At 42.3% G+C, this 20810-nt stretch overlaps 1 protein-coding gene and 1 long non-coding RNA gene across 4 annotated transcripts in view; one reads left to right on the forward strand and one right to left on the reverse strand.

The window, feature by feature from the left end:
• The window catches only part of AGPAT5 (1-acylglycerol-3-phosphate O-acyltransferase 5), a 51205-nt gene extending 43491 nt beyond the window's left edge, over positions 1–7714 (reverse strand). For all 3 annotated transcript variants that reach the window (XM_058442291.1, XM_032162519.2, XM_032162518.2), the window contains exon 1: positions 7210–7714. In XM_058442291.1, coding sequence (XP_058298274.1) covers positions 7210–7428 — 219 coding nt within the window. In that variant the 5' untranslated portion in view covers positions 7429–7714. The remainder of the gene's footprint in view (positions 1–7209) is intronic.
• Positions 7715–7863: 149 nt separating this feature from the next.
• LOC131384084 (uncharacterized) overlaps positions 7864–20810 on the forward strand; it is a 40463-nt gene continuing 27516 nt past the window's right edge. Inside the window, exons 1-2 of the long non-coding RNA XR_009214584.1 lie at positions 7864–7946; positions 17344–17444. This is a non-coding gene — a long non-coding RNA (uncharacterized LOC131384084). The remainder of the gene's footprint in view (positions 7947–17343; positions 17445–20810) is intronic.

The raw sequence follows: 20810 nt of genomic DNA on the forward strand, positions 1-20810 counted from the left end.
AATTCCAGAGAGGAGCGGTCTAATGTGGGGAGGGGCGGCCCGGAAGGAAAAGTTAGACTAGAATGAAACCAAGGAATGGAAAAGTTAACCGGGGCAGAATTCAGAGAGCCTTGAATGCCATGCTTCAAACTCCTCATGTGTATTACGTTATCAAATGAAAACCTCTTTTCCCTAAACATTCCATGTTAATTACGCATGTTCAAAGTAAAAATTCAAAGTAATTTTTATAGCCTTCTCCACTAACCCAAGCAAAGAGTTACTTTAAAAAGTTACTTTATCTCTGTATGGCAAAGCTAATAAACACGTCTCTAATTTCAGTGTTATCCTATATTGTAAATGGCAGTTCACGTCTTTCCTAGATGAATACCTTAAGAGTAGGGGTCTCATTTCGAGCAATATAACCACATTGCCAGGCAGAGCATCTTCAGAAAATGAGTGCCTGAAACTCCTGGCTAGGCTACTACAGATGTGAACCATGGTTGTTCCCCTTTCTTTGTCTGTAAAAGAGGAAGAATGGTGCCTACCTTGTAAAGATGAAATTATTTACATAATAGAACAATACTTGCACACAGCAGCACTCACTAACTACGACTGAGTGTGTTACTAACCCACCCTCTTCTTTTTCCTCCACATGCAATCACAAAGCCCTATCAGCTACCACTAAAACAGATTTGGAATTCTTTTCAGTCTTAACATCCACTCTTTCCACTCCCCTAACCATCATTTCTCACCTGGATGACTACATTACCTTCCAAGCTTGCCCTTTTACAGAGCTCCACACAAATGTCACTTGCTCAGGAAGATTTTCCAAACCCCTACCTCTAACCCACCAGGGTAAACAACCTGCCATGGCACAGTAAATTTTCATTTTCTTGTTATTGTTTGTCTTCCCAACACTACAATGTGACCTCCATAATGGCAGGTACATTGTCTATCAAACATTGTATCCCTTGGTACCCAGCACAGCACCTAGAACAATGTGCACACGGGAATATTGCAGGGATTAAGGGATCTAGGTTATAGAGATCCCTTACTGAAAAGTCATTACTTACTATTGAATTGTCCAACTACTAACATCAGCCTCTAGTTAAGAAACCATAATAAAATGAGAAAATAGTACAGGAAAAATTAACTTCTGATTCCACTTGAGAAGCATCAGCTCCACAAAATTAGACAAACATACAAAAGAGGGAAAGTAAACTAGGTATATACAGAGTGCTGTTTTCCCTTGCCTTCCATCGTAATGGCACAGAGGTATCCCCATAGGTGCACAGGTATATTTCGTGCTACTGTACTAAAAAACTCATCTAAGAAGTTCATTTAACTCAAGAACCTTCCCACAATTCAAACACTTACTCAAAAGCTCTTGGAAGAAATCTAAAGTTACACACCAAACTGGTACATACCTGGGAAAGGTGTACGTAGTGTAGGAGTAGGGGAAACTTTAACTTTCTCAAAATATTGTGGCAGTGTTTGAATGTATAATTGCATCTGTGATTTTAAAATAGAAAAATAAGGCATTAAAAAACTATACACAAACGCAACCTGAAATAACTGGTTTGTTCACAGAGGTATATTTATAAAGTGTAAAAATAGAGTTCTAGTTACATTTCTTTAGGATTTTCCTATAAGTCTACTAAGTTAACCAGTTCCCTAACCAGAATTTAATTGTGTTAGACTGGAATTGTATTTGATTGGGAAATGTTTAATTTCCTATAGTAAAAGTTTTTATCATCCTGCTTAAATAAGCAAATGCAGAAACACACCCAAACCTACACAGTCCTATTACTCTCAGGTCAAGGGAAGGAAGCAATTTAAGATCTATTTAAGGTCTTCACATGAATGGCAAATAAGCAGAGAAGAGTAAAATTAAAGATACAAGGTACAATTCATATTCTCGTTAGGACTACAGATATCAGAGACGACGCTGGGCAACATTTTGGCAGAAGTGCAGAAAGAATGTAGAATTGTCATAAAAGGGAGTAGACTAGATGACTTATAAGCTCCCTTCTCCAATTCTAAGTAAACATGTTTCATTCTAATGAATGGCTGCTTTTATAGCAAGATTCAGAATATAAATTTAACTCATTAGGAGTTTAGGATTAGTTTGATGAGTCAGTGCTACAAAAAGAGAGATCCAGTTACAAATGTTCTCTACATAAAAAGCCTTGACTGTTTCTGAGGAACTTGGAACAATGTTTCAGTTAAAAGTATGAATCAGCTAAGCATGGTGGATCAAGGACGATCACTTGAGCCCAGGAGCTCAAAACCAGACTGGGCAACATGGCAAAATCTCGTCTCTACCCCCCGCAAAAAATACCAAAAAAAAATTAGCTGGGCATGGTGCTGTGTACCTGTAGTACCAGCTACTCGGGAGGGTAAGGTGGGAGGACCACTTGAGCCCCGAGACAGAGGTTGCTGTGAGTGGAGACTGCACCAGTGCACTCTGGTTTAGGCAACAGTGTGAGATTCTGTCACAAAAAAAAAAGTATGAATCCTTGGAGAAGTTAAGGGCATATTAGAGAAATGTCAAAATCTTAAATTCTTTATCTTCTTTCTTGTGTTTTTCAAACGATTTCACACTTAAAGCAGGTCAACTGAAAACCTAAGTTTATTTTATATAAACTTAAGAACTGTGCATTTTATTGTTATATTACATTAGCATTTGGGGAAGCGGGGATTAGCAGTCAGAGTCATTAATGGAAAATACATTCTGAAGTAAATTCCAAGTGTTATCAACTGATTTAAGCAAGATAAATTGGTAATTAAAATATTTATTAGGGGCTGGGCATGGTGGCTCACACCTGTAATCCCAGCACTTTGGGAGGCCAAGGCAGAAGGATCACCTGAGGCCAGGAATTCAAGACCAGCCTGGGCAACATAGCAAGACCCCATTTCTATAAAAACTTTTAAAAATTAGCTAGAAATAATGGCACGGCAGCTGCTCGGGAGGATCACTTGAACCCAGGCATTCAAGGCTGCAACAAGCCATGATGGTGCCACTGCACTAGAGCCTGGGTGACAGAAGACCCTGACCCAAAAAAACCCAAACCCCAATCTATTATGTGTTGATAATTTTTTGGCCTACACATTTCAATGATCAGTTTTCAGTGTACTGCATAGGAATTGGGGAAAAGAAATTTTTAAAAAAAGAAGCAAAGAAAAAAGAATTCTGACATTTGAAGACATCCTATTAACTTTTATCAGCTTCACAAAACATGCTAAAAAGATTTTTCATTATTTATCATAACTATTACAGTTATTCTTTATGCAGCTATCTCAACTTTTAGGATATATCTAGATTCCTAGAATAGAATTCTAGGCTATAAACTAAGATAAATCTAGTTTCACTTTAACTCACGATGATAGAATTTAAGGTAACTTCATTCCTTTTTCTTGAGTCCTACCCACTTCTCTGCCAGTACTCCAACTTTCCTTTTAATTTCCCACAAGTTTTCCTTAAACTCCAGATCACGGATATACATACGGCCTCTTATTCTGAGTCTCTAAGCATTCCACATTGAAGTTACTTCCTATCCTACAGATAGGGCTTTTTAGGGGCAAACAAACCAAATACCAGTATATTCACATCATACATAATTGTCTTAGAAGTTATATTACCTTTAACTTATCAAGATTTCATTTATTTCCATATATATATAATCACAAGATGGTAATTTCAGAATCAGAAATATATATATATATTTCCATATATATATATATAAAGTCACAAGATGGTAATTTCAGAATCAGTTAAGAATTAAAAGAATACCAAAATATGAATAAGTTGGTTATTATATAGAATACAGATTTGTTCTGAAAATAAAACAGTTAATCAAATGTTCTACTTAAGGGATATGTGAAGGTAAATCTGTAAATAAGAAACTAAAAGATTATGGGAAAGTAACTAAACTTATTACAGAAAACCAGGTTCTCTGTTAAAGAAAGCAGACACCAAAATGCTTTAATATGTAAATACCTAAAGAAATAAGACAAGTTAAACTATGAAATAACTACAAAATACCGAATACGCACAACTATGGAGTTCATTATTGTGGTGGATTGAAGGGCAGCCCCTCAAAAGATGTGTCCACATCCTAAGCCCTGGAACCTGTCAATGTTTTCTTATTTGGAAAAAGGTTCTTTGCAGTTATAATTAAATTAAGGATCTTGAGATGAAGAGATCATCCGGGATTATCCAGGTGGGCTCTAAACCCAATGACAAGCAGCCTTCTAAGAGAAAGGGAGAGTGAGACGTGAGACAGAAGAGGGGACAGCAAGGACGGTAAGGCAGAGTTTGAAGTGATGGGCCCCCAAGCCAAGGAATGCCACCAGTCACCACAAGTTGAAAGCCACAAGAACGGATTCCCCACTAGGGCCTCCAGAGGGAGTACAATTGAGCCTACACCTTGATTTGAAACTGCTGGCCTCCAGAACCATGAGAAAATAAGTTCTATTATTTTAAGCCACTTAGTTTGAGGTGATCTGTTTTGGCAGCACAGGAAAGTAACACAGGTACTTGAATCAATGCCTTTCAACATAGTAGAGAGACTTAACTTGACTTTCAATAAGTCTCAAATTACATGAAATATAAAAAAGCTTATAAAATTCTTATTACTTATTCTAAAGAAATAAATGGTGAAGAAAGCACCCATTTGAGTTTCAGTACCAATGAGAGATTCTGGAAGGACCTAAAAGGATAAACGAGTTATAAAGAACAATTTTAGCAGCACTGACTGAAATATTTCTCTATCTCAGAGATACATATGAAAATAAAGTAGTGAAATTAGGGAAGAAAAAGCTATTTACCCAGAATCCAAGGAAAATCCAAGTAAATTTGTTGGAAGCGGGTTTTACCTGCCAAGCACAGATCATAAACCTCATGGACCTATTACTATTTCTCTTCAGCTTAAAAATTCTATGTACAAGAAAATATTCTTCTGCAAGAACTACTGTGAACCACTTATTTTTTAAACCTAGAGTTGAAAGGCATAAAAATGTCACTTAAAAAAAAATTTTTATTTTAAAATACCTCTTTAATGTATATAATAAACCTTTTATTTAAAAACTTATAACCTCTTAAATTACTAAAACTCCCTTTAGAAATGAGTCACCAATACTTTACACAGAACAAGAGAATCATCACTAGCCTCACAAACGAAAGCTGAAAAAACAATTCAAGAAAAAAAGAGTGTCCTAACAAAACAAGCAAGCTAAAAATTTTAATCAAAACATCTCAGTGACAAAGTTAATGGTACAAAGTCATAGGTAAAAAATAAGGTGACAGAGCGTCACTACAAATCTTTTTCCTTTGGGTCTTATGTTTGAAGATAGCTATTTATTCCTCTATTGATTTAATCTTAAAAGAAACAATAAAAAATATTGAAAGCTAGCTTTGCGTACACAGGAAACCCAGATTCCAGAAAAAGACCCTAATAAATTCAAAATACCCTGCTCTCTGTTACTAAACAGAAATTAGAAAATAATTATTTGTCCCCTCCAAACAATAAAATTAAAAATGCAGGAATAAGAAACTCTTGGTTTTAAATTTTTATTAAATGTTCATAACTGGCATTTGATGATCAGTGGGCAATCAGTTAGTTCTAGGATTCCTAAAGAACTTCATGAAGGAACACACATTAAACAAAATTTTGAATTATACTTAACAGTCCTCAGGCATCCTTTCATAAATGCATGAAAATTAGTGCTGGATGATAGTTCCTTTGATTTGAATAGAGAAGGAGGGAAATGATCAGATTAAATGTTTTCAAAATCACTTGCTGGGAAATCAAGAAGTAAATTGGAGCTCTGAACATAAGGTAAGGTATGTAATTTCAGAAACACTGCTAGGTTTTACAGCCATTTAAAAAAAGAAGAACTTGCCAAACCAAAAAAATCCTTCAATGGTGTATTCTGCATCATATTGTGTACTCCTTGAACAAAAATAACATAAGCCGCCACAGATAGAATTATTTTTTTAAGAGGTGAATGACTTTGTGTTCTGAGCTAATATCCCAGCCCAGGCCAGTTGTCACATGATGTGAAAGTAAAAACTTAATCATGATAAAAATCATACATTTAGACGAACTTGGTGGAGTTACCACATAAAGGGAAAAAATTAGCCTGAATTATTGAAATTTTTAAATGAGGCTCATTTTAAACGTCAGTTACCAGGAAACCATGATCTGGAACAGTATCTTTTTTTCTTTCCAAGGAGACACTTACAGGCACTGGTTTAAATGGAGGCCCTGGCCTCTCCTAATTTCTTCCCCCCAAACAACTTCCGACTGGGGCCATCAAGGGTCGATCAGCAGTGCAACTGCAAACTAAATATAGTAGCTGACTGACCATAGGGTAAAAACAGCTGCTGTAGGTGGAAAAAAAAAGTTAAAAAGACAAAATCATACCGTCCCATTTTCCCCGCCCCACCCTAACCCTACCAAGAAAAGTAAAAGAGGACTAAGTGGACATCAGGAGTAACCAAGAATAAAGCTGTTCTTTCAAACTGAGAAATAAAAGAAAAATTCACCTCTTTTTAATAAGACTTCAAATACCTACTGTTAAAGAGGGCCTTCTACTTTTACCATTTCTCAAGTTTAATCTACGAATCCAATCTCTACAGAGAAACAGTAACAGAAAGAAAGTAATCAGACAACAGATCACCCACACATTCAAGCCCAGTTAAAGCTGGCAAGAATTGTATCTAGTTAGGCTTCTACTGTAACAAATGTATTCATTTCCTCGCCCAGCTTTCACTTGTCCTGGGGCAAGAACACAAGACCGAGTTGTACTTCTGTTTCAAGAGAAGGTCGCTGTAAAAGCGCACTTCGGAGTGTAGACGTCTCCGATCTCTTCCAACATGACCACCTCTTTGGACCAAAGGCCAGAAACTGCTAAATGCGTGCCCTATTTAAAACGTGCATCTGCACCCACTTTGCTAAGCAGCATCAGACCCAGGCGAGGGGCGGGGAAAGGAGCGGCGGGTCCAACTCGCAGCCTCAGGACGACGCAGCCACAGCTTCCTAGAGAGCGATCTCGGCAGACCGGCAGGAAGCATGCGGAGAGGAAGGCGGGGAGGCGGCACGTGCTCTCCGTGCTGGGTCCGCCGGGCCGGCCTGGTGACCCACGCCAGCTGCGGGGGGAGCGGAGAGGTCCGCGCCCCCGGGAGCTCGGGTGGACGCCGAGACCCGGGAGCGGGAGGCGGCTCACCTGGACTCCGGTGTAATTCTCGAAGAAGAAGAGCACCATGCTCTGGTAGACGCAGTAGAGCCGGTCGTCCAGCGCTTGGTAGAAGCGGGCGGGCAGGAAGGCGGAGAGCAGCCGCCAGACCCCCCAGGCCAGCACGTAGGTGGGCGCCGTGCCCAGAAGCACGACGCTGGGCAGCAGGTAGCGCATGGAGTACGTGTGGAGCACCAGGGACAGCAGCATCTTCTCAGCTCGGCTGCAGCGAGCTCCGCCTGCTCTCCCCGCCCGCCGCCCGGGCCTCAGTCGCGGCCAGCAGGCGGCCAATCACCGCCCGGGCCCGGGCCGCCGCGCCCGCCACCCGCTCCCAGCCTCCGCCCCCAGACGCATGGGCCGCGCCGCCGCCGGGGTCCGGGTAGGCGAGTGCGGGGATGCGTGCGCCACTCGCGGCGGCAAAGCAAGGGAACCCGCGGCCCTCCCGGATCGACGGCTCACGGATGCTCACACCCCATGACCCTCACCCATCGCCACATCCCCCACTGACGGGGGAAGGGGCTCCGCGGCAATAACGCGCCTTCTGATTGGTCGCCCGTTGCCATAGTTCCCCGCCGGCGGCAATAACACGTCTCTTGATTGGTTGGTTTGGGCCGACAGTTGTCGTATAACTACCTGCTGGGCGCGCGGGTAACCCGGCTCCGGCCACTGCGCACGCTCCCCAGGTGGGCCGGCTGCGGACGCGGGAAGGGAGGTGGCGACTGACGGAGGTGGGTGAAGGTGGGTGCCGGCAAGAGGAGGGTCCGGGTGCCTCTTGTTCTGCTTCCTCGGCCGGACGTGCGCGCGGGCAGGTTTAAGGGTCTCTGGAGTTTCCTGGAACGCACACCTCCTGCTCACAAGCCCCTGGGCGCCGGGATGCACACCATTAGAGCAGTGAGAAAGGGGGTGTTAGCGTTATCGGAGGTCTCAGCCTTGCAGGCAGCTGGGCCCAGGTTGTAGGCAGGCTGGCCCAGGTCGCGAGGCAGCTCGGGTGTTCCCATCTGCTCACTGCCAGTCCTTTGCAAGGGGACGCCGCCTCCTCAGCCTCCCCTCTGAGTGCGCAGCAGCCCCTCCTGCCCGTCTCTCTCCACCAGGGTGTTTCAGAATTAGGGTCCGTGTTTTTCCCATCACAGTAATGATGATAATTACATGTTTATGCATAGCTGAAGAACAACCGCACAACGATCTTTCCATACTGTTGATTAGACCTTTTCAGAATTCACTCTTGCTTCATTTCCTCAGAGCCTGTTGTACTTGTTTCTGATTTTTTTTTTTTTAATAAGGAGCCTCGTTTTTTTCTGTAGTAATTAAAGTACTTGCATGCACATGTATAATCCATAAAAAACATACTTTTGTAGCCTTCACTAAAAGCTAGGAAGGCTGGATAGCTGTTTTATTGATGTTAAAGCAGATCCACAGGCCTTCTGGATCTTTCTCCTCCCCTTTGGCTGCAGTAAAAATGGTTTAATATGTCACCCTTTTCAAGGATAGTTGTACTTTAAAGGAATGCCAAATGCCTTACCATATATATATATTTCCCCCCACCACCACCATCATAATGGAAGCCTGTGCTACCTTTAGGCAGGATGGCATTTGAGTGGAAAGTTCTGATCAGGGCCAGGATGGTAGCTACTTTCTTTATACATGATTAACATCAAGTGACAACATCATTGGTAGATGGTGACCTTTGGGGACAAAGCCAGGTGAATAGAGATCTCTCAAGTCACAAGTATTTGAAGGCCAGAAGGAGCGTCTGTCTCTCTATGGCTGTCTTTGCCCTGTACCTTAAGCAGCGCTAGGTTTAGTCCTGGAGGAAAAAAGTCACAGGTGTGGACAATGCACAACTAATGGTCCTTATGCTTTCTTTAACTGAGACCAGACATCTCTACACTAGAACAATGTGTGAAAAGATAAAGCAGGTTCTGTGTTCATGTTAGAATTGCTATGTATAAAGTCAAGAAATATGTGCTTATGTGTAAATTTGTTACTGTGAATCACCCCAGGTTACTGTTAGCCACCAAGTTGTAAACTTTTGTGCAATGTTTGGCATGAAAACACAGAACTTTGTCTTGTTCCCTCTTTATCTCCATACCCAGCTCCTGACTTTATCAGTTATTCTCTGTGCTGCTCCCGCTCCTCTCTTCCTGTGAACACAGACCCACCCTTTCTTTCTGCCACTACCCGGGCCTGTTTTTTTTTTTTTTCTCCTTTTTCCGTGCAAACCTCTTAGTTTATAATCAGCCCACACCCTCTGCCTCCTTACCTTGTACTTTCGTTGAGCCCTTGCAGTCTGATGACCTTTTCCTCCCCTTTACTGGAATGGTGCTTCTTTCAGAGCACAGCCGACTTCCTCCTCTACATACCCTGCTGGGCACCAGTGGAACAGTGAAAGGTGAATTCTGTCTATGCCTTCCTTGTCCATTTAAGAAGGAGTTACCTGTGGGATGAAAAGGGGACATTCATGGTTCTATGGGAGCATATATCAAGGCAATCTAATTTAGTCTGGAGACAAGGAAGACTTCTCAGGTGAAATGGTATTGCAGGTGAAGCTTGAGGGACTTAGTGGGCTTTCCGCGTGAGAATGGCATGTTTGAACGCCTGAAGCTGAGAAAACACCATATTCTCATGCATAGCACTGGAGTGGGCCACAATGTTCTTTTTAGAATTTGTTGAGATGCCCCTTGAAAGAATGCTGTGTATTCCTATCACACATTCTTAAATTGATATTTAAATGTTTTTATCAGCTGGGCATGGTGGCCCATACCTGTAATTCCAGCACTTTAGGAGGCCAAGGAGGAAGGATCACTTAAGCGATTTGTAGAGTGAGACCTCCATCTCTACAAATACATTTTTTTAATTAGGTGGGTGTGATTGTGCATGCCTGTAGCCCCAGCTATTCAGGAGGCTGAGTTGGGAGGATTGCTTGAGCCCAGGAGTTCAAAGCTGCTATGAGCCATGATCACGTCACTGCAATCCAGCCTGGGCAAAAGAGAAAGACTCCGTGTCAAAAAAAAAAAAGGTGGGTGGGGGGCTTTTAATGATAAATTTAAAAAGGCTTTTAATTATAAATTTAAGTAGTTACAAAGTTCTGATGAGTTGTGAATAATGTTTTGAAAATAAAGTGGTTACAGAAAATTTTTAAATGTATGCATTGAGTTATGAATATCATAGTGATTTAATATCCACCCCATCATTCATTTCAAAAATACTTAAGCCTTTGACCAGTTGAAAATTTTGCCTTGATCATTTTTCTCCCTGAAAATATTTTTATTTCACTTCTACCACAGGATTCTTTCATAATTGAATATGCTCTATCCTTCAAAGTTTTTTATTGATCAGGCTGTATCATTACGGTTCTAAGAAGCAAATTTTCTTCTGGATTGAGCTGTTACTGTTATTAGCATTACGCAATTTAATCAATGTGTTTCACAAAATCTGATAAGGAATTGTAGGCAAAAAAAAAAAAAAAATTTACAAGAAATGCATCTCTTAAATAAGTTATCTCTGTTGGTGTCCTCAGGGTTATTTTACCTTTCTACCTCAGCACGGCAGCACAATGTAGTAAGATTTGGGATGTGCCAGGTGGGAGAGGAGCCATTATGAAATGCCAGGTGGGCCTGGACTCCAGGAGTCCTCAGGCAGATCACTTTTAGAAGAGTTGGGATCTGAAAACTGAATCCCTTGAAACTGCTCATGACCACATGTGTCCATATTCTCAGGGATACGCATGCCTCCAGTTGAAGATTGTTTTTACAGAAATAATTGGTGTAAGGAAAGGAGACAAGAATGGTGGGGATTGAGTCTGGAAAGATAGGCAAGAACTAGATGACAGCAGGGTCTTGGGAGACACATAAAGATTTTAGAGTTTATCCCAAAGGACAGGGAAGCTACTGAGATTTTAAGGAGAGAAGTGACATGCTTATATTTGATCTTTTTAAAAGTTGTTCAGGCATTGTGGAGAGCACATTTTAAACAGTTTGGAGACTATAGCTGGACTCCCAGTTAGAAAGGATGATAGTAACTTAGCCTTTCATGGTGACCATGTATGGAGAGAAAAATGAATCCCTCATGTACAGTGTTCTTGGAAGGAAATTTGACAGTATATTCTAAGAATGGACAGCCATATGGTTTGGATCTGTATCTCCACCCAAATCTCATTGTCAGTATTAACCCCCAATGTTGGAGATGGGGCCTGGTGCCAGGCGATTGGATCATGGGGGCAGTTTTCTCATGAATAGTTATCACCATCCCTCTTGGCACTGTCCTCAGGATAGTGAGTGATTCTCGCGAGATCTGGTGGTTGAAAACCATGTAGCACCTCCCCACTCACTCTTGGTCCTGCTCTCCCTTCTCCTTTCACCGTGATTGTAAGTTTCCTGAGGCCTCCCCAGAAGCTGAGCAGATGCCAGCACTATGCTTCCTGTACAGCCAGCCAAACCTCGAGCCAGTTAAACCACTTTTCTTTATAAATTACCCAGTCTCAGGTATTTCTTTATAGCAATGCAAGAACAGCCTAATACAGACAGATACCCTTTTAATTAGTCAATCTACCTAAGTGCACATCAGTAGCAGAATGGCTCTGTGGATACACAGTACTGATATGTGAAGTGGTATGCAGCAGTTGGACAGGAATAAGTAGCCCTAAATACCTAGTTGTGGACAGATCTCCAGGACAGTAGGTGACAAAGCAAGTTGCTGGATAATACATGCACTATGATGCTATTTCTGTAAAAACTAAATGCAACTTCGGTCAGTTCCCGTTCATACTGTTATTTTGCTGTTTGCACAGATAAAACAAGAAGCCATTCCTATTATAAAAAGTGTAAGCAATACTATGTTTTGAATATTGAATGAAATGTGGACATTTCCCTCATGCCGCACCCAATCCCACTTGCTTACCCAGAGGTTACAGCTATCTACTTACGCAGTAGATGCTTGGCAGTCCTTTACCCCTTCCCTCCTTGAGGTGACTAAGATGGACTTGCAGACAGCCACCCCTCCCAACAGAGCCCATGTGATCTGGGGAGAAGCCGACCCCACCCGTAATGGGCCGCCACCAGTCTAGGGCTGTGTTTTTTTGAAGTGTGGACCTTGAAGCCTTCAGGCTCCTCAAGACCCTTTCAGGTGGTCCAAGGGAAAAATGTTTTCACAGTGATACTGAGACATCATTTGCCTTTTCACTATTAGATTTACAGTGGTGATGCAAAGGTGGGAGTAGGTAAATCCACTAGCACCTCACTGCGAGTAAGGCTATGACACAGAAAGGTACCTGCTAGTGACCATCATGTTCTTCATCACCATGTGATCATGGCAAAAAAACACTTAAGAATAGCCTCAGTGTGATAGCAAAAAGAAAGTCAATTTTATTAAATCTCAACTGTGGAGTACACATCTTATGAATACTCCATGTGACTAAACGGAACTTGCGTGAAGCACATGGGAAGCATACCGAAGCTCAATAGCTCCCCTGTAGGAAACAACCTCTGAGCTCCAAGCTGAGAGCTACTTTTTTCATGGAACATCACTTTTGCTTGAAAGAATAACTGGCAGATAAAGTGGTGAGTCTGGAGAAAACAGTGGATAATGTTGCCAACAATAAAATTGAAGCTTTCAAGTGAAAACTTGAATCTTGGAAAACTTATATTGCTCTATGAGCTTGACACCTTCTCAATTTTTGAAGACTTTTTTTCATGAGGTCTGTGGTAATGGCAACCATTGTGATTTTTCAATACTCTATGACGAAATGTGTCAGAATTTCGAAGGTTGGCACAGTGCAGTAAGCCAATGTTTTTTAAATAATGCATGATATTTTAAAATGATGAATGGGTAAATGGCTCTTGCAAGCACAAGATATACCAATAGGTTTTAATTTAAGTACAAAAATTTCACTGATATAATTTCAGACTTTACATGGCTACTAACCTTTAAGCAATTACTAGTTCCTGAGTTTTAGTGTAATATGAAAGAAGAATAGTCACATTATCTGAAAAGGCTATAAAAATACCCCTTCTAGGCTGGGCACTACAGGTAGCTCATGCCTATAATCGCAGCACTGTGGGAGGCCAAGGTGGGCAGATTGTTTGAACCCAGGAGTTTGAGACCACCCTAGGTAATGTGGCGAAACCCCATGTTTCACCACAAAAAAATACAAAAATTAGCCATATGTGGTGGTGCATACCTGTAGTCTCATCTAGCTACTCAGGAGGCTAAGGTAGGAGGGTCACCTGAGCCCAGGAGGTTGCAGTGAGCTGAGATCACGCCACTGTACTCCAGCCTGGAGGACAGAGTAAGACCCCGTTCCCCTGCACCCCCCCCCAAAAAACCCTCCCTTTTTCCAATTACAAATCTATGTAAGGCTGGATTTTCTTTATATACTTCAGCCAAAAATGACAACAACAACAACAAAACACAAAACATGGCAGCAGATTGAATGCAGAAGCAGGTATGAGCATCTAACTGAAAAATTTGAAAAAATAAAAAAGTAAAACAATGCTACTCTTCCTAAATTTTTTATTGTTTTTGAAAATAGTCTTTTAAGCACAATGGCACAATGTTAAAAAGCCCAAACTCATATGGTGAAGTACTAGCCCCCTGCCCTGCCTCAGCACATGACCTTACTTGGCTATGGTCTCCACAGAGGTACCCAAATTAAAATTAGGTCATTAGGTCATTAGGATGGGCCCTCATCCTTCTGAGAAGACATTTAGACACAGACATGTAGTGGGAAGATGGTGTGAAGAGTTGCAGGGAGAAGGGGCCTGTCCACAAGCCAAGGAGAGAGGCCTGGAACGGATCCTTCCCTCTATAGGGAAGTTTATTTTCCCCCCTCAGATTTCACTGATTTGATTCTATAAAGCAAACTGGGTTGGGAGGCTGAGGCAGGCAGATCACAAGGTAAGGAGATCAAAACCATCTTGTCCAACATGGTGAAACCCCGTCTCTACTAAAATACAAAAAATTAGCTGGGTGTGATGGCACGTGCCTGTAATCCCAGCTACTTGGGAGGCTGAGGCAGGGGAATCGCTTGAACCCGGGAGGTGGAGATTGCAGTAAGCTGAGATCGCACCACTGCACTCCAGTGTGGTGATAGAGCAAGACTCCGTCTCAAAACAAAAACAAAAACACCCCTGGGAATAGACAGATCAACAAGGAAAAAAAGGCATGTTTATTAACGTGCATTCAGGCCCAGAAGTCATACAAAATACGAAAAACTCAAATGGCCAGGTGGACGATGCTTTTTTTTTTTTTTTTTGAGATGGAGTCTTGAGGCTCTGTCGCCCAAGCCAGAGTGCAGTGGCACAGTCTTGGCTCACTGAAACCTCTGCCTCCTGGGTTCAAGCATTTCTCCCACCTCAGCCTCCCGAGTAGCTGGGACTACAGGCATGTGCCCCCGCACCCAGGTAATTTTTGTATTTTTAGGGTTTCACCATGTTGGCCAGGCTGGTCTTGGACTCCTGACCTCAAGTTATCTGCCTTCCTTGGCCTCCCAAAGTGCTGAGATTACAGGCATGAGCCACCGCTTCAGGCTGGTTGATGCTTTTATACCATCTTGAGGTTACAGAAAGAATGGGGACTTGGGTCCTAACAAAACAGGTTATGGGACAAGAGAAGAGGAGACCTGGCACCTAAGGCAGTCTTGTTATGCAGAGGAAACCAAGGTAGCAGCCCTCAGGAAGAATAGATTGTAGGTAGGCGGTGGGAAGTGTTTGTCAGATTCTAAAGGTTTGAGACTCTCAGGTCATCTTTCCTAGATCCGGACAAAGGGGGCTTCAGAGAAAGCCTTCTTACAGCTGTTGTTTACTTCGCTTTATTTCCTCTGCAGATGCAAACCTCCTTCCCCCCTCCCCCCAACTCAAAAGGGGAGACTAGATTTGCAGGGCAATTCTTGTGTTTACAGGCCTTCTGAATAGCCATTTTGAAGTATGTCAAAGTCTATTTTGGGGTGAAATATTTGGTGTCATTTTCCTCCCAGCCTTCACAAAGAACCAACCCTTTTGACAGCTTGTTTTTAAACTTTCTGCTCCCAGCACTGAGAGACAATAAATGCCTTTTTTTTTTAAAACCTACCCAATGTGTGGTACTGTGTTACAGCAGCCCTAGCAAACTCTTATCACTTCTGTGCTTGAAATACTCCCAGCTCAGAAAAAATCCAAATTAAGTCCTGCCTGTGGCCTGCAAGGCTATACCATGAGCTGCTTCCCTGTCCTCAGTATGCAGCTCCGCCCAGACCATGGATGCTTAGGTGTGCCATGACCTGACTGTCAGGACTAAGCCAACTTCAATGTGACTGGATTCTGTTGACCTAAAAGGAAGAAGCTGGGGCAAAATTAACATAAATAGGGAGTGTATTGGGGCCAAGCTTGAGGATTGCAACCTGGGAGCATAGTTTCAAGTTACCCTGAATATCCACTCCAATTAGCAGCGATTACAAGTGGATTTTTAAAGGGAAATGGGGACAGAGAGTGGGCTGATACAAAGTGGTTTGTCAGGAAATCTCTTTGGGGTTCACATAAATAACATAGATTAGTGATTGGCTATATATTGCTAAGCTGTAGGCTGTGGGTTATAGTGTCAGTTGCAGCTTTATTAGGTTAATTCATAGCTACTTGTGGCAATAGCAAACAGTTTTAAGAGATGAATGTATAGCTCAAGGGGGGAGTAGGATGTGACCATGGTCTTGTTATGTGTTCTTTTTTATTTTTTATGATACAGGGTCTAGCTATGTTGCCCAGGCAGGTCTTGAACTTCTGACCTCAAGTGATCCTCCTGCCTCAGCCTCCTGAGTAGCTGGGAGTACAGGCACACACCTCCTTGCTGGGCTTCTGTGATCTTATTTTAATGTCTCTCTTGGCCTGATAATTAAAAGGACTATCATTCCTCAGATAAAAATTCTTTTCTCAACTCTTTGTTCCAGGAAATTCTTGTCCAGGAAGATAAGGCTATAAAACCAGTCAATAACTTGTTGTTTTCTTCAGGAATCTCTTAAATGTCCATTTATCCAAACAATAGACTGCCGGGCTAGCCACTTCCCAGCATACCAGGAGGCTTCTCTGGGTAAACAGCCCTCTCAGGACAATAGATCCCACAGATGCTTCTCACAGAACTGTTTGTGCCTCAGCTTGTTCTGAGACCCTTGCCTAGCTGTGCCCTCCAGTATTTGCCCAATATCAATTAGATCCCCTACTGACACAGGATTTGTTTCGACCCCTTTACCAGACTTGCAGCAGGGGTGGGTCTACTCGGCCCACTGCACTCAGCCCCTCGAGGGAGGGAGCACATCAGTGAGTGAGTGTGGGGCCTTGCCGGCCACTCCGAGGGCCAACACCTCCTTCGACCTTAGACTCTATGTGAGGGAATCTGTGTGCCATGCTAAGTCCCCGGCACACTGCCACTGTGTGGATGCACGTGGGTGTTTTCCCAATCCTTCCCCCTCATGGGAGGTGCCCCTATAACCACGCAATGGGTTCATCTTGCCTGCTGCCAAGATAGAGCTGATTTATCAAGACAGGGGGATTGCAATAGAGAAAGAGTTTAATGTCACGCATAGCCAGCTGAATGGGAGACCAGAGTTTTATTATGCAAATCAATCTCCCTGGAAGTTCAGAGGCTGTAGTTTTTCAAGGATAGTTTTGGTGTTGCTGATTTGTTGGGGATGCAATCATGAGGTGTGGAAAATGGTCCCCATGCATGCTGTGCTGAGTCTACTTCTAGGTGAGTCCACAAGACCTGTTGATGGTCCCCGTGTGTCAGTTGTCAAAAATGCAAATACCTAAAAGGACATCTCAAAAGGCCAGTTTTGGGTTCTACAATAATGATATTATCTGCAGGAGTAGTTGGAGGAAATGTCAAGTCTTGTGACCTCTGGAATAATAGCTGGTAACCATTCACATCTTCACCTCAGCAGAACTCAGGCTCCCCTCATCTTTCTACCTGATGGCCTTTCGTTAGCTGTACAAAGGCGGTTTAGTTTTGGGGAAGAGATACTGTCATTTAAACTGTAAACTAAAGGTCTCCCAAAGTTACCTTAGCCTGAGCCCAGGAATGATTAAGAGCAGTTTGGAGGTTAAAGGCAAGATGGGCGTTGGTTAGATCAGATCTCCTTCACCATCATGATTTTCTTTTGTAAAGGTGGTTTCACTCCCTGGAGGCACTGCTCTTTGAGATAGAGCTACAGAATGAAATTTGTACTACGAAATCATCCGCTTCAGCCCCTGGTGATTGGATCCAAGGTAATTAAGTCATAGACCAAGTAATTAAGTCACTGGAAACAAAAAAATCGTAGCCCAACAGAAATAAGCACTGAAGCACAGAAGTAATAGAGAATTACAGTCATAATTGGTACTATTCTGGTACACCGGAGAATGGTGTATTAATCCATTCTCAGGCTGCTATGAAGAAATACCCAAGACTGGGTAATTTATTAAAGAAAAGAGATTTAATTGACTCACAGTTCTGCATGGCTGGGGAGGCCTCAGGAAACTTACAGTCATGGTGGATGGCTAAGCAGAAGCAGGCACTTTCTTCACAAGGCAGAAGGAGAGAGAGTGCCAGCAGGGGAAATGCGAGATGCTTGTAAAACCATCAGATGTCATAAGAATTCACTTAACTGTCATGGAAACAGCATGGGGGAACCACCCCCATGATCCAACCATCTCTACCTGGTTTCTCCCTCAACACTTGGGGATTATGAGGATTACAATTCTAGATGAGATTTGGGTGGGGACACAGCCAAATCATATCACATGGAAACCCAAAACCACATACATGTTGATGCTTTGGGAGAGCAGGAAGTAATGAAGCTGCCAGCATTGTTTGGAGAAGAATGTACGGTACCTTTCAAAATTGTGCTTACCCTTAATGCTCCCACACATACTCCCTTTATTGGTGATCTTCATCCCAATATTGAGGTGGTGTTTCTCCTTCCAAAACACCACTTCTTTGATTCAACCAATGGACCAAGGACTTATAGCGCCTTTAAGGCCTGCTACCTGAGAAGGACTTTTGCATAGGCTATTGCTGTGGCTGAGGAAGATGCTGAGAAGACGCTGATGCAACTCTAGAAGGATTACAGCATCTATTATGGCAGGACGAGCCACAGACAAAACTCCTCACACATTGAGTTAAAGAAGGAAAGGGTTTATTTGGCCGGGAGCACTGGCAAGACTCCTGTCTCAAGAGATGAGCTCCCCGAGTGAGCAACTCATGTCCCTTTTAAGGGCTCACAACTCTAAGGGGGTCCACGTGAGAGGGTGGTGATTGGTTGAGCAAGCAGAGGGTATGTGACTGGGGTCTGCATGCACCGTTAATCAGATCAGAACAGAACAGGACAGGGATTTTTACAATGCTTTTCCATACAATGTCTGGAATTTGTAGATAACATAACCAGTTAGGTCAGGGGTCGATCTTTAACTACCAGGCTGGGCTGTCTGCCTATGGATCAGCCAGGCGGTGCTGGGCTGTCTGCCTGGGGATTTCATTTCTGCCTTGTAGTTTTTACTTCTTCTTTCTTTGGAGGCAGAAATTGGGCATAAGACAATATGAAGGGTGGTCTCCTCCCTTACTATGACTGCATCAAGAACCTTGGCATGGTCACCAAGGCGTGTATGAATGCAGTCTGGACGAAGACACTCAAGAGGTTTGTCTGTGACTTCAAAGGATTAGCCAGGTTGAGGAGGTTGCAAAAACCAAGGCTGTGGTTGTCATAGCAAACGACTCCAACTAGGTGTGAATGAGGATGATGTAGAGGAGGTCTTTGAGGTGGTTCTTGAGGAATTGAAGAATGAGGAGCTGTTGCAACTGGAACAGGAATGCATAGCTGAAGAAGAGGCAAGAGAAGAGGAAACAGAGAAAAACGAACTCCTAAGAAAAGTAACAATGAAGGGTTTGGCAGAAACTTTTGTAGACCTCAGAAAGCTCCTTAAAAAGTTTGAAAACATAGAGCCCAACACTGAAAGGTTTTCATTAATAGAGAGGAATGTACATGGCGCATTATCTGTTTGCAGGCAAATCTGTGATGTAAAAAAGAAACAAACCAAGCAAACCACCAAAGGCATATTTCTGAAAATAACAGCACTTCCTAAAGAGCCTCAGGGAGGTCCTTCAGGAGAAATCCAGAAGGATGCATTGTGGTCATAGGAGATGACAGCTCCATACATGTTATTTCCCCTGAAGACTTTCTAGTGGGATAAGATGTGGAGATGGAACACAGTGATATTGATGATCCTGACCCTGTGTAGGCCAAAGCTGATGTGTGTGTTCGTGTCTTAGTTTTTAATAAAAAAAAGTTTAGAAAGTAATAGGTTTTAAAATGGCTTATAGAATAGAGATATAAAGAAAATATTTTTGTACAGCTGTACAATGTGTATTTTAATCTAAGTGTTATAAGAATCAAAACGTTTTTAAAAATTAGTTTTTAAACACGTTATAGCGAAGTAAGGTTAATTTATTATTGAAGAAATAAATTTTAAAAAATAAATGTAGTGTAGCCTGTAAGTGTACAGTGTTTATAATATCACCATCTATAAGTATAGCATGACTATATTTCACTTTGTTACAAAGAAGCTGCACAGTGACTTACAATGATGCATGCAGAACAGCAGAATAAAACAAAGAATGAAATGAGGCAAAAGACCATGAAGAGGAGGCAAGTACAGGGAGGCCAAGATGAAATCAGGGCTGCGCAGACCCTCTGTGGTTAGACACAACTTTAGGCTAAAGTCAATGCTAAGCTTTTGGAGCCCAGCCTGGGTTTCTCTGTAGAAGAGTTTTAAACTGTAGATTTTACACACATGTGCGCACACACACACATGCTGACTTCGAAAATTAAAAATTAAATGTTTTAATGGCTTTCAGACATATACAATTGAACTTATTTTATCTTGTGTCAAATTTGATAAGTTGTGGTTTTCAAGAAATTTGTTCACTTCATCTAAGTTGTCAAATTTGCTAGCAAAAAAGTTGCTTATAATATTCTTTATCTCTGTAATTATGTCCTCTTTTTCATAACTGATATTGGTGATCTTGTTTTCCCACCTTTTCCGCGTTGAACAAACAAGCAAGGACTTTGTCAATTTTATAATTTTGTTGTTGTTGTTTTGTGAGACAGAGTCTCACTCTGTTGCCCAGGGAGTCTCGCTCTGTCGCCCAGGCTGGAGTGCAGTGGCACGATCTCAGCTTACTGCACGCTCCGCCTCCCGGGTTCACACAATTCTCCTGTCTCAGCCTCCCACGTAGCTGGGACTATAGGTGCCCGCCACCACACCTGGCTAATATTTTTTTTTTTTGTATTTTTAGTAGAGACAGGGTTTCACTGTGTTAGCCAGGATGGTCTCGATCTCCTGACCTCGTCATCCACCCTCCTTGGCCTCCCAAAGTACTGGGATTACAGGCGTGAGCCACTGCACCTAGCTGACCTGACTTTTTATTTATTTCCTTCTACTTTCTCTGTATTTAATTTGATGGTTTTTAGCTTCTTGAGTTGGAAGCTTGTTGATTTTTAACCTTTTTTTCTCAGAAATGAATTTAAAGCCATACATTTTCTTGCAAGTACTTCTTTAGCTGTATCCACAAGTCATTTTTTTTTAGAGACCAAGGTC

Source organism: Hylobates moloch, unplaced genomic scaffold (genome assembly GCF_009828535.3).
Source record: "Hylobates moloch isolate HMO894 unplaced genomic scaffold, HMol_V3 SCAFFOLD_8, whole genome shotgun sequence".
Taxonomy (NCBI): domain Eukaryota; kingdom Metazoa; phylum Chordata; class Mammalia; order Primates; family Hylobatidae; genus Hylobates; species Hylobates moloch.